Source organism: Hibiscus syriacus, unplaced genomic scaffold, assembly GCF_006381635.1.
Source record: "Hibiscus syriacus cultivar Baekdansim isolate YM2019G1 unplaced genomic scaffold, ASM638163v2 tig00004779_pilon, whole genome shotgun sequence".
NCBI classification, from domain to species: Eukaryota; Viridiplantae; Streptophyta; class Magnoliopsida; order Malvales; family Malvaceae; genus Hibiscus; species Hibiscus syriacus.
Genome location: NW_024062030.1, coordinates 271328 through 289522, shown reverse-complemented (window position 1 = coordinate 289522; position 18195 = coordinate 271328). Strand labels below are relative to the sequence as shown.

At 34.1% G+C, this 18195-nt stretch overlaps 2 protein-coding genes and 1 long non-coding RNA gene across 3 annotated transcripts; all 3 read right to left on the bottom strand.

Annotated features, from left to right (window-relative positions):
* Nucleotides 1-114: 114 nt before the first annotated feature.
* LOC120198190 (adenosylhomocysteinase 1) lies at nt 115-2233 on the bottom strand. The gene is made up of 2 exons (XM_039199560.1): nt 1427-2233; nt 115-1119 (listed from the first exon to the last, which is right to left on the bottom strand). The coding sequence occupies exons 1-2, from the start codon at nt 2135-2137 to the stop codon at nt 373-375; spliced, it is 1458 nt and encodes a 485-aa protein (XP_039055491.1). The 5' UTR covers nt 2138-2233; the 3' UTR covers nt 115-372.
* Nucleotides 2234-11805: 9572 nt separating this feature from the next.
* LOC120197314 lies at nt 11806-12673 on the bottom strand. Its single transcript, XR_005523255.1, has 2 exons — nt 12555-12673; nt 11806-12209 (listed from the first exon to the last, which is right to left on the bottom strand). It is a non-coding gene; the product is annotated as an uncharacterized LOC120197314 (long non-coding RNA).
* Nucleotides 12674-13393: 720 nt separating this feature from the next.
* LOC120198182 (probable methylenetetrahydrofolate reductase) lies at nt 13394-17895 on the bottom strand. Its single transcript, XM_039199548.1, has 12 exons — nt 17750-17895; nt 16964-17405; nt 16818-16878; nt 16647-16729; nt 16379-16552; nt 15948-16121; nt 15483-15583; nt 15259-15370; nt 14847-14927; nt 14574-14751; nt 13936-14270; nt 13394-13638 (listed from the first exon to the last, which is right to left on the bottom strand). The coding sequence occupies exons 2-12, from the start codon at nt 17366-17368 to the stop codon at nt 13555-13557; spliced, it is 1788 nt and encodes a 595-aa protein (XP_039055479.1). The 5' UTR covers nt 17369-17405; nt 17750-17895; the 3' UTR covers nt 13394-13554.
* Nucleotides 17896-18195: the final 300 nt, after the last annotated feature.

Below are 18195 nucleotides of genomic sequence, written 5' to 3'. Positions count from 1 at the left end.
TAAAACTATTCCAATTTACAGCACCACTTAAACAAAATTTTCAATTTATCATTTTTAAATTTTCAGTTTTCAAAATAAAATTGGTGTTTCCATCCAAATGCAGCAAAAGCTGAGTGCATTAATAGCAAATATAATATAATCTTCTTCACACATCCACCGTTACCTTATTCAAGCCCAGTCAGTCATCTTCTAAGAAGATGACCAAATCCCACATTATTTTCCCATACAAAAACTTTCCCAACACCCAAACACACACAAAAAACCCTAAATAATCAAAACTTAACCATTAAGAAATTTCATTAAACAAGAAACAATCAAACAGGCCGGATATATTTTCTTCTTTCTCTTGATAAACTCTCAAGAACTCTCTCCTCAATACCTGTAATGAGGAGGCTTGTAAGGACCTTCCACAGGCACACTAATGTAGTCAGCTTGATCCTTAGATAGCTTAGTGAGCTTAGCTCCAAGCTTGCCGAGGTGAAGTGCAGCAACCTTCTCGTCGAGGTGCTTTGGCAAAACATAAACCTTCTTTTCGTATTTGCCGGTTGCCTTCTCCTTCCATAGCTCGAGTTGGGCAATCACCTGGTTGGTGAATGAGCAGGACATGACGAAGCTGGGGTGTCCGGTGGCACACCCCAAGTTCATCAGTCGACCTTCAGCCAACACAATGATGCCAGTTTTGGTTTCGGGGAAGACCCACCTATCGGTTTGAGGCTTGATAGTGATGCGCTTGACACCAGGATAGGTCTCGAGACCATGCATATCGATTTCGTTGTCAAAGTGACCAATGTTGCAAACAATGGCATTGTTCTTCATCTTCCTCATGTGATCAACCATGATGATGTCCTTGTTACCGGTTGTGGTTACAAAGATATCAGCCTCAGAGACGACATCTTCGAGGGTCAAAACCTGGAGTCCTTCCATAAGAGCCTGAAGGGCACAGATGGGATCAATCTCGGTAACAATGACACGGGCACCAGCTTGTTTCAAGGCAGCAGCACAACCCTTGCCAACATCACCATAACCACAGACAACGGCAACCTTGCCGGCAATCATAACATCGGTAGCTCTCATCAAACCGTCGGGAAGAGAGTGACGGCAACCGTACAAGTTATCAAACTGTTCCAAGAGATCAAATCAAATTACATCAACCATTACTAATCAATAAAACCACAATTCAATAACTAAAGCAAAGCAAACTTGAATTTATACTACTCGGACTCAATTTTTCCTAGTTTTAAGATCTATCTCCATAACCATGTTCTAAATTCATATCAATTTTACACTTGAATGAACACAGTCCGTCAAAGATTAAACAACCAAACACCAGATCTGAAGTAATTTACACAAAATGTGAAACCAATTTCATCAGATCTGAATAAGAAAACAAGAGATCTTCAATATAAAGAAGCTGATAAATGATTACCTTGCTCTTGGTGACAGAGTCATTGACATTAATGGCGGGGAACAACAAGGTTCCATTTACTTGCATTTGATAAAGCCTCTTAACTCCAGTTGTTGTTTCCTCAGAAACACCAACCAATCTCTCCTTCATCCTCCTGTACTTCTTGGGATCTGATTTCAATCCATCTCTGATAATGGTCAAAACAATCTGAAACTCGGGGTTGTCTGTCGACGACGGATCCGGGACCTGACCGGTTTTCTCGAAAACCTCCTCAGCTTTAACACCTTCGTGGATCAACAAAGTAGCGTCGCCACCGTCATCAACGATCAGATCAGGTCCACCGGTGGGGCCCCAATCGAGAGCTCTCTCGGTACACCACCAGTACTCCTGGAGAGTCTCGCCTTTCCAGGCGAAAACTGCAGCGGAATCGCGAGCGATTGCGGCGGCGGCGTGGTCTTGGGTGGAGAAAATGTTGCACGAGCACCAACGGACTTCGGCTCCGAGGGCGGTGAGGGTTTCGATAAGGACGGCGGTCTGGATAGTCATGTGAAGAGAACCGGTGATCTTGGCTCCCTTGAAAGGCTGGGAAGGGCCGAACTCGGTCCTACAGGCCATGAGACCGGGCATTTCGACTTCAGCCAACTCAATCTCGAGTCGGCCGAAATCGGCCTGAGACATGTCCTTGACCTTGTACTCACGGCCAGCGGCGGTTTTCTCGACGGAGAGAGCCATGACGAATAGAATTGGAGAAAAAAAGAGGGGAAGAATCAGTTAATACACTCTCCCTTAAATGAAGATTGGAGTGGGAGTGGCGAGGGATTTGAGAAGAAGTGAGGTGTTATAAATAGACTAAAGATGTGGAATTGGACGGCCGGGATTTGGTGGGTGGGTTGGTGGATCTCATCTAAACCTAGATGCTGATTTATCACGTAATCGTTGATATATTTTTGTCATATTTTAATAATTTAAATTCATATAAATCAAAATTAAAAGTATTCGAACTTATTAAACAGTTCAATGGTTAAGGAGAGTGTTATTTTTTTAAAAGTCTTAGATTCGAGTAAATATATTTACAGAAAGAGCGTGTTGTCAATAATTAAGAAATATTATGAATATATATTATCTTATAATCATCTTAAATTATTTTTAAAGATGGACTTATTCTATAATTTTAAAAAGTTATTTTTTTTTGAAGAATTTTTCTATATTATAAAAGAGTCATTGGTTATTAGAACTGTGAGGATTTTATAAAAAAAAAATAAGTTACGTATCAAAAGTGAGTTTAATTAAATTTAATTATAATTATATAATTTTAATATGTTTGAATAATTATTGTAATTTATATTTTTAATTGAATTGAATATATTATTTTTGTTTTAATTATATTTTTTAATTCTTACTGGATGTATGACAATAGATGTAATTACGCATGTAAATATATTTTTTGATTTTATAATTAATTTTATGTTAAATTAAAATTATACAATTGTGTAATTATAATTTATATACCAAATATAACATATAAAAGTATAATATAATTACACTATGGTGATTATATATATATATTTATTTATTTATTTATTTATTTATACAATTACATTATAGTGTTCGAACATATTTTTAACATAAATAGTAAAATATAATTATTTTAAAAAATCATATCCGTATAATTAAATTTGTTACTTATTAATTTTTGGTGATTTTTTTATAAAAAAATTATTGTTGATAAAAAATGAGAAAAAAATGTGAACATCAATTTTAATTTGGTATATACATCATCCTCAAAAATAAATTCTAAATCTAATTTTAACCCACAAATCAAACACAACTTAAACCCCGACTAGAGTAACCCAAAACTCACCCTTGAATTCATTTACCTAACAAGTATGCCTACCTAAAATAACGAATTAGAGTAGTGGATAGGGCTGGCAATGGATCGGAGATGGATCGGTGGAGCTTCATCCGCCCCATCACCCGCGGTCCAATTCTCCATCCAAACCATCCATCACCCACCAAAAATTTCATTCATATCCGCTTCATCCATCATCCGCGGGTGGAGCGGGTGAAACGGATGAAAAATGGATGATATTAGGGGTGTAAACGAACCAAGTCAAACTCGAATATTATTGAGCTCGACTCGAACTCGAAACCATTTATAGTAACTCGCAAGCTAAAAATTATCAGATTCAACTCGAACTCAAAATATAATATTAAAACTCAACTCGAAAAGGCTCGAACTCAAAAAACATTTCTAAAGCTCTATTGAAGCTCGATACTCAAACTCAATTGAAACTCGATTTTAAGCTCAATTCAAGCTCGAATTAAAACTCGAAAGGCGAAAGAATAATTCGCTCGCACGGCTCGGTAAGTTGAAACCATATATTTGTACTTTAATTTATAGAGTCACTTGGGTTGCACTCGATTATCTCTCGACAATATTGTACAGTATAGTATCTTGATATTAAATGCTCGCGATCTGACTCGTCTCATTTACGGCCCTAGATGATACTATGAACAAAACCTATTTTTACATCATAAGCTCAAATTCTTCTAACATTCATAGAAACCAAACATTGATACTCAAACATTCATAGAAACCAAAACATGAACAATAAATTTTCATCAAATTCAAACAATCATCCGTTTATTTTTTATATATATATATATATATATATATATATATATATATATATATATATATATATATGCATATATGGATGGATGTTGCGGGTGATGGGCCAAAAAAAATTCGTCAATATCTGACCCGACCCATCATCCGATCCATCCATCACCCGCCAATCATCCGTTTCACAACGAGTTTTCATCCATTTATTCGAGGCGGGTGGGTGGATAGTCCACTCACCCATAGATAATTGCCAGCCCTAGTAGCGGAAGACGAAAAGCACAACATAAAAGTAAAGTCACGTTTGGTACTTCTCGTAAAACGATATCATTAATCAAATTTTTTTATTAAAAATCGAGAGATGTAACACGAGCACTTCCTAAAATCGTTGACCATAAATTCATAGAATGAAGAGATTCGTGACGACGAGTGGACAAATACATCCTAAAGGTATCATCACCCAACAATAGGATCGATGGAGGTAATTTTCGAAATTATTTGTTTATATCTATTTGAATCTGTTGAGATTTTGAGAAAATTAATAAAACCATCGACTTCATTAATAAAAATAATTCAAATATAGAAATTGTTATGTTTTGGAATTAGGGATTATGATGTTCAAAGGCTTGTTCAGGTGACGAGGTTTAGAATTGGTACTTTACCTGTGAGATATTTGGATGTGCCCTTAGTTGGTTTGCAAAAATGTTTTATCCTTTGCTGGTAGGCTTCAACTTATTCAAGCAATGAACTTTCGTATACAAAATTTTTTGGAATATGATGCTTTTGCTGCCTTCAAATAACAAATTACTAATATTTGCAATGCCTTTCTTTGGAAAATAAATGATGTTTCTGCTCGAGGGGCTAGAATAAGTTGAGAGTGGATTTGTCACCCTGAGTGTGAAGGAGTGATCGGGATAAAAGACATCTTAGTTTGGAATAAAACATGCATGATGAAATGTTTGTGACTTATTTTATATCAATCTAGTTATTTTTGGGTTGCTTGGGTGGAGAAATACCTGCTGAAAGGGTGCACTGTATGGTAGTTTCAAGTAAAGACTAGCCATAGCTGGGCTTGGAAAAAATTAATAAAACTTAGAGATGCGTTGGCTTTGGTTGGAAATGTGCAGGGGAGGTATAAAGTAAGGGAAGTTTGGGAGCTGTTTAGACATAAACATGATAGGGTACCTTGGTTTAGAGTTGTTTGGGGAGGGCTGGTCATTCCTCAGTCACTTTTATTTCTTGGTTGGTGGTGTTGGATAGGCTGCCAACTAAAAGTAGGATGCTAAGATGGGGTGTCAAATAGACCCTCAGTGTTTGCTTTGTGGTGATTAATTTGGAGATGTGCAACCATCTTTTTGTTGATTATGCTTGTCAAGTTTGAGATTTAATTTTGCAAGCTTGTAGGCATGATGGATTTGATTAATCTATTGCAAAAGGTTTGCAAATGGAAGTCTTTGCAGGCTACTATCACTCGGTTAGCTTAGTGTACGCTTAACTACTATATTTGGCAGTAGAGGAACAATAGGCATTATGGGAGTGGAGAACGTCGGGTCAGTGTTATTTTTTCTCAGATTAAGAATGATACTCGTCTAAGGCTTGTTGGAAATAGGAAGATTTCTAATTCAAATTCTAGTTTAATTGATGATTGGGGGTTTTAGTTTCAAATTTTGTTGTTGTCGGTTCTTTGGTTTATTTTTTATTGATTTATTTCTTTAGGTGATGGGAATCGAGTGATGTAATGTTTATTTGTGTTCGAGGTTTTTTTTGGATGAATAGATGAAATTTATCCAAAATAATAATAATTCAAATAGATTTTTTAGAGATCTTCGACCATCATCATTACTAAAAAAAATCTTTTATTTCGATGGCTAATTCATTAAATAATTGATTTAAACTCGTAAAACAATCTCTTAATATCTACAAATCCAATTGATTTGTCTGTCATTTTCAACTGCTTAATCAACTTAAAATGGAACTATTTTAGTACTATGACTAAATTGAACCTTCTCATTGTTGAGATTAACTGGTAACGGCTCTTATTAATTTGGAACATTAGGGTTTTTTTTGAAGGGGATAAAAATTACTTTAATAAGTCCCATCACCTATGTCTAGTTCACTAACGATAAAAATGATTTAAAAATTTTATTTAAGGCACTCATGATAAATCTACCTTCTAAATAAAAAATATATATATTTACACCATAATATTAATTTGATATGATAGGATGGGCATGGGTTAGATTAGGTTGTGTCGGATTTTTAGTCCATCCGACCTTACCCGAGAACAATGACCCTTTAACCCGAGATCTAACCTGACTCGTATGAAACAAGATTTCACTCGATTAGACACGAAATAATAAAAATATTATTTTTATTCAGTAAAAATAATAACATAATTAAAAAAATAATATATAGAGGGGTATTATTGTAATTATACCTAAATATATAAGGTAAAATTATATTTTTTTCGAATCGAGTCGGGTATTTTTCACCCTAAATTTTCTAAAAAAAAAATTAAAAAATTCACATTTAAAAACCCGACCCGAATTTTTTATTAAAATATCTGACCCGATCAGGTCAGGTCGGGTCAGAACCCGTCGGGTTCGGATCTTATGCCCATCCTAGATATGGACTAGCAAAAATCTATTTTTCCTATTTTTTTTCTTTCTAAGCCATAAAAAATCATCAATTAAACAATTTATTTAACGCAATATCTTAGTGTAAGTAATGTTATTGTTATTTAGAACAATTATTTTATGAAAATTATATAAAATCATAGTTAAATATTTATTTTAAAAAGTATATGTTTAACAAATTTGAAATCATAATCTCTATATTAATAATTTTTCGTTTCAGAACTGTTTATTGTAAATAAAAAGATGGGAACCAGATTAGCGCAAAAAAACTATTGTGGACACCTGGCTACTTTGTGAAGTGACACTTTAAAGAAAAAAACTAGGGATGGGCATCTAACCCGAACCCGACAGGTTCCGACTCGACCCGATCGGGGTTGGGTCGGGTTTTTTTATGTGGTGTTTGGATTCGGGTTTAGGGTGAAAAAAATTTGACCCGACCCGACCCGGAAAAAATATATAATTTTACCTTATATATTTAAGAATAATTACAATAATACTTCTTTATATATTATTTTTTTCAATTTAGTCACTGTTTTTATTGAATAAAAATAATTTTTTTTATTATTTCGGGTCGGGTCGGTTCGAATTTTTTAAACTATCTATTTGGTCGGGTCGGATGAAAAACTAATTTTATCGGGACGGGTCGGGTCACGGGTGGAGATCCCCTTCTTTTCGGGTCGGGTCGGGTGGACCAAAAACTCGACCCATGCCCATCCTAAAAAAAAAAATCTCATATCAACACATCTAATACTTGTCTATCATTTATGGCTCGTTAGCTGTGATTGATTTTTTTTTTTTGGCTTGATTTTAAAATAAGTGCTCGTTCTACACTTAAATTTAACTTTCAGTGTTTAGAGATTCTTTAGTAAAAAAAATGTGTGTCTAACGTTTTATCTATTATATTTTTAAATATTTAATTATTTTTATGTTATTTTTGTAGGTCTTTCGGTTGTAACGGTCGTTAAAAAATAATATTATCTGACATGTATTACTAGTATAAAATTTTATTTTTAAAAAAATTAAAATTATTATTATTTTTTAAAACTCAATATTTTTGAAATTATAAATCCTAAATCCCCAAAAACTGTAATTTCAATCCCTTACCACCGTTGGCTACCACCAATAGATTGGAATTCCAACGACGTGTGACTTACCGAATCTCTATGCTTTATACTATGATTGCTGCGAAAAATAATCAATCATAGCATGGAGAACTCCTTTCAATCGATCGTGATATCTTATATTTACACGGTTGTTGGGTGCTCGATCGGTCGTGAAAGTAAGGGGTTTCGACCATTGAGTGATTTTTCGATCGTACAACGTTGGATGTTCGACCGATTGACGGTGTTGATGGTCGTCGACGGTGCTAAGGGAATAAAACTAGGGTTTTAAGAGATTTTTATTTTTTTAATTTTATAAATTTTTGATGTTTTTATAATAAATAATAAATTTATTTTTTAATTTAAATAAAAAATTTAAAATTTTATCAACGGACACGTGTCACTTAACGACTGAATTTAACAGTTGTTACAATCCAAGTACCTAAAATTGTAACACAAAAAATATTAGACACATTTTCAACAAAAAAAATCTTTAGGCACCTAAAATTAATTTTGTTTAAACTTTGAACACTTATTTTTTTTTCATTAAACCACTTCTTATTAATCCGAATTTTCAAAGACTCTTGATCATTTGATATTAAATGTGCATACCTTGCATACGAGATGTTTAAACTCGAAACGTCAAAAGATAACAATAATTCTTGAACCACCGAGATCACTTGGTCCGTATTGTTGTGATGATTTAAAATTGTGAATCGAACTGATTAATTCTAAAATTAAGTTAAATACGATTTGTATTTTTTTATTTAAATTAAATTATAAAACAATATAAAAATCTTATCTTTAATACTTTTAAATATTGAAACAAGTAACTGGGTCGGGTTTGAAAGGGTCGAACCCACATTCCGGCCTAATTTGTTTTGAATCAGATCCAGTCTAATTCATTAACGCTTTTATTTATGTTTTTATAATTCTAAAATTTGTTTTTCTCTTTTAAAAATATATTTTATTTCTTTAAAGTAAAAATTACAGTATTTAAATCAATTTATAACTCTTAAATAGTACTCTACTGTAATAAATAAACTAATTACCAATCATACTCTTTTATATTTACTTTTAAATAAAAGAATTCTGAATGTGATTTACAGGGTACTACTCAACAGCAAAATATCACTGTAAAGCTTGCGTCGGTGGTCGCTTTATGAACAAGCCATGTGCTTGTACCATCCGGATCTCCTGGTTGTTGTAAATCAGGAAACTTTGTGCGGTGAGGACGCTTCTATTTTCCAAATACGAGCTCATTCTTCTTTATGGCATATAAATATAATCATCAGAAGCTAAACAAAAATAAAATGCAATAATCAAATCATCTCGGTGGTTAAAGTAGTAGTCGTTATCTTTAGAAGTTTTATGTTCGAGTATCAGTGATTGCAGAACATTTATAACAAATATTACTTAGGGATGGGCATGAGACTCGAAGTCGATGAGTTTCGACCCGATCCGATCGAGTTGGTTTTTTTTTTTTAATTCGGGTTAAATTCGGGTCAGGTTTAGGGTGAAAAATATCCGACCCAAAAATATAAGTATACCTTATATATTTTGGAATAATTATAATAATATCCCTCTATATATTATTTTTTCAATTAAATTATTGTTTTTATTAAATAAAAATAATATTTTTATTATTTCGGGTATAGTCGGGTTGGGTGGAGGGTATATATTATGCGGGTAAGGTCGGATTTTGGGTAGATTAGTCATTATTCTCGGGTCGGGTTGGGTGGACCAAAAAATCGACCCAACCCAACCTATGTTCATCCCTAATATTACTACTTGTAATTACTCTAGATTAATAGCTCACTTTTTTGGGTAAACTATATATTTAGTCATCCACTAATTTTCGTAGTTCTGTTTTGATTATTCGTCGATAAAAAATAAATAAAATAGTTGACGTGATATTTTTTTATTTTTCAATAGTGATAGGACATTACCTTATAGTGACACGTCATAATCGTAGTTATTTTTTTAACGTATGATGATAAATACAAAATCAAAACATAATATACGATTTAAAAATAATAATTATGTGACCAAAATAATAAGTACGGTCATTAAATGCATAGTTTATCCATTTTTGTTTTGGTTTGGTAGAGTAAGGTTAGTATTTTTTTAATTAATCATTGATATTTGATCTATTAACCGACTAATCCAGATCGGGTATTACAGAGGCGAAGGCGACCCTCCCAACCCAGTTTACTCCATTCGCAAATGTCAGGATTCAAACTCCTGACATTGCTTAAGGGACCTAGTGTCTCATTTCACTAGACCAACTGATTATTGATAGAGTAAGGTTAGTATTTGATACAATACCAGCGGAGTATTTTCTTTTTACAAGCAACGTTTAAATATCCTTACGTGCTTTTATATATTTATTTTTAATAATGAAAGGTTGAAAATTTTAATAAAAACATTAAAAAATGTGAAAATAACTAAATAATAAAAAAAAGACGGCTAAAATGTTCAGGTTAAACGCCGGTGTAACATTGAAGTTACCAATTTGCCATATTTTAGTTTAGAAATTTAATATATATTTTTACTTTGATAGCTACTTTAAAGTAATTTTGTACGTTTGAAATGTAATTGACAACGATTATATATAAAATACATGTTTGAAAGGTGTGATCGTATGGGAAAAGGGTCAACAATAGTTGGAACTTGGAAGGTGCTTGCACCAAGCCACCAACCCCCCTACAAGGTGTGATAGTATGGGAAAATGCAGAATTTTATATTACGACAAAGAATTCTTAAAATAATTTAAAAGCGAATATATAAAACTTTAAAAAATAAAACATATTATCAATAAAAAATTTATCGAAAATATATAAAAATTTATCATAACTACTACTACTATATTTATCTCTGCCTATTAACCACCAAAACTTCAAGACTAATTTTTCGGCTTACGATTTCTAATGTTTACCAACCCTTATTGTAGGGACATCTAAGCTAACATAGTCGACTACTCAATTATAGTGGGTCATATGATAGGCGGAACTAGAAATTTATTATAGTAGATAAGGTTAAAGTATTTTTTATTTTTTATAAATAAAATATTTTTTAAAATTTAGAGAAACTGATAAATTTTTGTTCTTTATTTATTTTTTTAATATATATATATATATATATATTTAATATTAATTAATATTTAAAAAAATTATTGGCGGAGACCAAGGCTCCCTTGCCCCCCCCCCCCCACGATGTTCCACCAATGCATATAATATATATTGTCAATTTGACATTCTTGTACGCATGTATACGATTTCTAATGTTTACCAACCCTTATTGTAGGGGCATCTAAGCTAACATAGTCGACTACTCAATTATAGTGGGTCATATGATAGGCGGAACTAGAAATTTATTATAGTAGATAAGGTTAAAGTATTTTTTATTTTTTATAAATAAAATATTTTTTAAAATTTAGAGAAACTGATAAATTTTTGTTCTTTATTTATTTTTTTAATATATATATATATATATTTAATATTAATTAATATTTAAAAAAAATATTGGCGGAGACCAAGGCTCCCTTGCCCCCCCCCCCCACGATGTTCCACCAATGCATATAATATATATTGTCAATTTGACATTCTTGTACGCATGTAGTAGGTATTCTTACCAAAACGATAGGGCTGCTTGGTTATTGTTAAATTTTGAAACTAATTGGGAATATTACATTATCAATTCAATGAAAATTATTAGAATTTGATGATAAAATTTTACATTGGTAGAGCGCAAGGTTCTTAACCTTATGGTCGTGAGATCGAGTCCCACGGTGGGCAATTCATAATTCTGACTGTCGGAGATCTTCCACGGAAGCTGCTCTCAATCTGACGTTGAGACAGCCTATTACCTTACCTCCCTCTCACCCCATTACATATGGGAATAGGGTCAGTTAATTTAATTTTTATTTTGATATGTAATATAATATTTGACGAACCAATCAACATAGTGACGACATCAGACACTTGTATAAGTAGGCCGAAAAATCCTCCATCTGCCACCGCATAGCTCCACACCACCTTGTTCATTTCTCTAACCAAAAAATGGATCCGGTGAACTCTTGGGGCAACTCTTCCCTCCAATCCGTCGACCCCGAAATTTAACTTGGTTATTATCAAGTTGAGCTAAGTCATCGAATAAATCAAATTCGAATACCCTAATACTTGACGAGACCAGCTTGAAAACCTAATCAGGCCTTTCCATCTTATTAATTAGCATTGACAAAACACAACTCAAGCTTAAACTCGAGTTCAAGCAAAAATAATCGAAAATGAAGTTGAGCATGAGAAATTAGGCTCATGTAAGCGATATGAATCAAGTCTAATAGTACAAGCTCGAGTCGAACTTAAGCTTCAAGCCGCAGATTATGAGCCGAACTTAGCTTATTGTAGCTTGAGTTTGGCTCGATTCGATTCCACCCTAAGCGGCTGCAAAGGCAGCCAAGAAACAACCAGAGCTCGTGAATTTTAGAACGGTCTTATATGTAACAACAGCAATGGCAGTGCAAAGGCAAATTCACAGATAAGATATAAATTCTAATAGTGGAATTAAATGACATTTCAAAAATGGTGGAACTAAGACCAGATTCCATAACAAAAACTTACATCATATGACATCGATAGCCAGTAAAATAGCGGTGGCGTATCGGTATCACAGCTGTTATTTCCCGGTATCGACGCCGTCCGCAACCGCTATTTTGAACAGATAACTCAAAATCTCATGATTCAAGTGGAAATAAATCTCTAAGTCGAGTTTAGGATTTCAAAAATTACCTTACTTGAATTCCCTGATCTGCCGGAAACTTGAAGGCGAGTGAGGGTGGGCGGTGAGAGACATTTTATGGCGGCAGCGGATGTGTGAAGTGAGATGAGAGTAGATCGGGAAATTTTGGAGAATTTTATCTTTATATATAATAATGTTTTGATAAACTGCACATCCATTAGTCACTAAATTTTAGGTATTATCCGGTTTAAATCTCTAAATTATAAAAGGTTTTAATTTGACATTAAATTTTTTAAATAGATTTTTTTATTATTGAGATGTTAAATAATTAACGACGTAATAACATAATCATTATCTTCTTTAATTTTCATAGAACATTGTTAATTCATTCAAAAATTATCATTACTCGATCATTACTCATCATTGGATGTCGTTCATTATAAGATCAACATCAAAATATTCGCATCCTCTTGTTTCTCTTATCAGATTGATTTTTCATGTAACTCGCTAAAAATGACGAAAATAAACCTAAATATTTGACCTTTAATGCTTTGATCTCTTTCGCCGTTCGTCCAACAATCTTAATTTTGAGGTATGTTATTTATCTTCTCAAAATAAAATTCTCAATCATTTATATTTTTGAATGAACACTGCAAAACCTTTAAAACCGAAACCCCTAACCTCCCAAAGTATACTATCATGAGTTTTATATTAACTACGTCATTGATAAATTAATATTAACACAACTAAATCACAATCTATTTTTGGTGATTACGATCGTCTACTCGATTTCGATGGTACAAAATCAAAAAATAAATAGAATAACTAAATAAATCTTAATTGAAAATATTATATATATATATATATATATATATTCATTTTCTTCTTCAATAGTCATTATTACTGACAAAGTTACAACTGAAACTTCAAACACCGTGAAACAATAAGAGTAAAAATAATAAGGGAGAAAGACAACATTAAACCATAAAGTAAAAAGACATTCATAAGCTGAACATTGCAGCGTTATCTCAAATCTCATCTTCAAAGCCTTCAAAGATCTTCAAAAACACCAAAAATATTGCCATCCATGTAATTGTTATCCACCAAGCTCACCAAATAGTAGCTGTTCTGAATCTGCAGAAACACGGAATCGGAAACGATAGTGTCATTATACAACGTTAGTTGGACCTTAGGGCGAGTGCCGGATGCAGTAGTATATGTCACCCTCGCATGCATGCTTGACTTTTTCTATGTTTTTGCATATATTCAAATAAACATATTCCCTATTCCTATATCCGAATATGTGTCGAAATGTGCAACATGGGTGCGGGATGAAGAAAGTGTTTGAAGTTGGAAGAATATAGATATGATATTGTGCTTAACCCTAGTAAATATGAAGTGCAAGAGTGAGCATCAAAGTGAACAAAAAACCTGATCGAGCAGGATTTTGGAATGATCGCCATCTGGGTACAAGGCAGACCACGATCGAGACCAGATCTCGAATGCTTCATCCTTCCACACCACGAAGCTGGCAGGATCCACAACGGTTGGCTGGATTATTTCTTTAGCTGGGAAGACTCCCCAAGTTACTGCATTCACATCTTTGACGCTAATGTTTGATATCAAATTTCCATTTTTGTTGACAGCAACATAGGTCAAAGATGGAAAGGACTTGCTCTTTTTCACGAGTGCATCTAATTTTCCCGGTGAGCAGAAAAACTCGAGATAAGCCTTCTGGTAAACATACCCTCCGGGGCCACCCCAACCTGCAAAGCCATCATATCAAGACAATTTAGATCTAACACACCACCGGCTTTTACAATGAAAAGTTGAAGAGAAGGGAAGACGGAAGGTTTGAACTGGACAAAGTACAATGCTTTAACAATAAAGATCTGTCTGTTCCTTCGAATAAAAACCAGTTCCTTTTAACTCGTCGATTAAAAATCTCTCTCATACAATTAGCTCAAAAACGAACAACACCGGATAGTAGTATTCTTTGAAAGAGAAATATTCTATTGAACCATATTCGAGGATACACAAGAAAGATTAAGCCAGATACTTGTACTTACCAACAGATGGAGAATCAGAGCGTTCTCCGTTGACAGCTGGTTGGCTATTGATGGTAAGGAAACCCTTCAAATTGATCTTTCCTAGCTGTTCGTGTATGATCTTTGTCTCCGGCTGAAGCCCGTCCAACTCGGACCAAGGGCTACTTCTCAACTTACCCAGACAATAACTTTGAAATTTCTGAAAACCCCCGATTCAAGAATACATAATTAAGGCCCGTTGAATTGGAAAAGAGAAGAGAAAAGACCAAATGGATTCCAAGCTAGAAATTTCACCTCTTGAATATCATCGATGCTTTTCAATGGGGTAGCCCATTCTTCTTGGAGTTTCTTGTCACGAGCACGGGGCCTCATGAACTATTGAGAAATGAAATCAACTTTGGTCATACACAGGCTATATCATCGAAACAAGAAAGTAAAAGAGGACATTTCATCGACCAAACAAAAGTTCACATTTATCTCCACTTCAGCATAAAAGGATAAAATAATAAAGTTACTTCTTGCAACAAAAATTGTACTTGTCATAAATTCACCGAAATTTGGTGTTCTCTATCAATGGAAAGATACAAATATCATTGAGCAGAAAAAAATTGCAGCTGTGCTTCCTCCAAGATATAATGAATGGATCAAAGATACTTTGAATATCATAAATAAGAAACAAATAGCAAAGTTCGACCATTTAGTATACCTGATGGTCAGATAGCGCACCGTATGAGGGATTTCGAGAATCACCCCATCGCCCCTGTGGGTACTGGTCCCAGCCAATAGTCCTGGATATGTAACTCTTTGGACGGTTAGCCCTGCCATCATTAGCCAGAAAATCAGATGTTGAGGAATTTTCACATTATTCTACAACCGAGTGAACTGCAGGCATTTAGCCAAGAACCGGGATGCTTGACAATTATCACATACCAAAATATAGGGCGAACATCCTCTTTAACACGGAAAACATTCGCAGGGCGTCTCCAAGGTAAAGGCCTGGAAATTTTGGACTCTTCAATCAATCCAAGATTCTGCAAACAAAAAGCCTATGATTAGCATGGGGCAAATGAATAGTGACAAACTTTAGCTCAATTGCAGAAAAATTGTTTCCGACATATTATCTTCATATCAAGCAAAGCTTAAGTTAAATGAAATTTGAAAGTCAATCCATTGTGTATTCTGTACTTGCGTGTCCATAATTTCCTTCTTTATATCGACTGATATTTAATTATTTTAAAGTAATCTATGAGAATGTATGAACTGAAACCAATTAGTTCGATATTCTTTTCTAAAATAAGTGAACAAAACATAAAGTTCAAGAAGTCAAATGATATTCAGCAATAACATCTTTAACATGCAAAAGTAATGATGAAATATAGGATAATAAGAAACAACCATTAGGATAGCTAATGCAGATTTCTCCATGTTCAATGTGTAAAGGTGTAACGTCTTAATCCCGTTAGCTAAAATCTTGCGGCACATTTCTGTTCCAAGGTGAATTCCATAGGCTTTGACAGCTTCATCGTTGTCCTTGATAGGCTCTAAGGCAGCGGTAATCTCATCTGGTATCTACAATGACCCATTAAATGTAGATGTTGCAATAAAAAAACTATTAAAGGAAATAACCACCAAATAGGGCTTCATATCCACTCTTCTAAGCAGCCATAATGAATATATTCAATCACTAAAAAAAACATATTAGGGACCAAGGAAATGCTTGTGTTATTCTTTCTATAAGCACGGATTTACCTCAATGAGATCACCACTGCATACTGAATTATTCGAAAAAACTATTTCAGAAAAGTGGAACAGGTTATAGCACATACCTTAGTTTTGCAAAAGCCAGTCATTCGTAAGAAACCCTTGTAGTTATTAATAGGCATAATTCCAGGAACGATAGGACAATTAATTCCAATTTGGCGACAATCATTGACGAATTTGAGAAAGATTTCGGTATCATAAAACAGTTGAGTAACAATCAGATCAGCTCCTGCATCAACCTACGAATTACAGAGGTTTTAGCACGAAAACTAACTAATTCGATGCAATGAAAACAAAACATTCCAATTAACCAATAAGTTAAAAGTAAAAAACCTTTCTCTTCAAGTAAGCAAGATCATTCTGATAAGCTTCCGGTGTCGCTACACCATTATCCCCTATAGCATCAGGATGAGCCTCTGAGCAAAAAATAACACCATTAGTAATCACAACCAACAAAAGAAACAACCCTATTTGCACCAGACAACTAAAAGAAGATCAATGCACCTGGATAACCAGCAACCGTTATGCCAAAGTAGTCACCATATTTAGCTCTAATATGTTTCACCTAGAATATTGTAAGAAAATTTAGTAACATATTCATGGGGGGGAAAAGGAAGCAAAGTAAATGAAGAAAGAACAATGGTGTTTACCAGATCAAGGGCACAGGCGAAGCCGCCTTCGACCTGGACAAACTTGTCCTGGCCATGAGGAGGGTCGCCTCGAAGGGCGAGAACATTCTGAATGCCATTGGACTTGATGGTCTCAAGAGCATGATCAATCTTCTCGACAGGCATGTTAGTGCAAGTGAGATGCATCATTGTTTCGACACATATGATGTTTTGCATCTTGTTAGCAATGTCCAAAGTGAGATCCGCCGTCGAACCACCGGCACCCCACGTGATGTCACAGAAAGATGGATTGTGAGCCACCATTCGATCCATCCTTTCAAACAGGTTGTCCACTCCATCCTCGGTCTTTGGAGGGAAGAACTCAAAGGAAAACACCACTTTCCCTTGGTCCTGTTGCGAAGACTGGATCTTTTCTATCACCTTCATCTTTAATTGGATCCGAGACTCTCAGTGCCAGCAACAGCTACAAAAAGTAAATTTCAATAACTGAAAATCAAAACCCAGATTTTTCTTAAGAAAGAAACATCAAACCCAAACCTCAATCCGAACGAAAAAACTGATAATTCAGAGATGAACCCAAGTTTCATTTTGAAAAACAACACAGAAAAGATAAAAAAAAATGAAGAATTCACATCAATCATTTTTAAGTAAATCAGATAAGCTGAAACATAAATGATACACTAATGCTACAAGTTGCATATTCAAGAATCTAACAGCCATTGAATCTTCCCATATTCATTGGGTAAAAGTACAACATAAATGCCATGAAAATATTCCCAGAAAACATGAAAAAGAAAGGGAGCTCACAAGTGCAGGAACTTTGGGGATCAAACGAGAGATGCGAAGCAGAGAATGGTTGGGAAATTGAGCTTGTATTTGAAAGCTGAGTGGAGAGGGGTTGGTGTGGTTGAAATGACAAATTTGCCATTCAACAACCCAAAAGCTGGTGTTAGCCCACCACACACACCAACTTCCATGAGATATACTTTCTCCAGTATGATAATATCTTTTTATAACCGATTAATTAAGAATCCATTGAATAACTTCAATGGCAAATGAATTTTTTTTTTGAGATATTGAGTTAAAATAACTACATACATAATTGAGTGAGTATATATTCATTGCCAATTAATTAAAATAATTCTAAATAAATATTATTCTTATAATCACTTTAAATTAATAAAAAATTATCTAATTAACTGATAATCAATATATAATAATAATATTTTATTAGCAACCTGCCAAGCTCCAAA

Excerpts from the sequence above, each read along its gene's own strand:
- LOC120198190 (XM_039199560.1), bottom strand. The coding sequence starts at position 2,137 with ATGGCTCTCTCCGTCGAGAAAACCGCCGCTGGCCGTGAGTACAAGGTC. Across the intron at positions 1,120-1,426 it reads ACTCTGTCACCAAGAGCAAG|TTTGATAACTTGTACGGTTG; the intron begins GTAATCATTTAT and ends CTCTTGGAACAG.
- LOC120198182 (XM_039199548.1), bottom strand. The coding sequence starts at position 17,368 with ATGAAGGTGATAGAAAAGATCCAGTCTTCGCAACAGGACCAAGGGAAA. Across the intron at positions 16,730-16,817 it reads AACGGTTGCTGGTTATCCAG|AGGCTCATCCTGATGCTATA; the intron begins GTGCATTGATCT and ends TTTTTTGCTCAG. Across the intron at positions 15,584-15,947 it reads CTGCATTAGCTATCCTAATG|AATCTTGGATTGATTGAAGA; the intron begins GTTGTTTCTTAT and ends TTTTGTTTGCAG.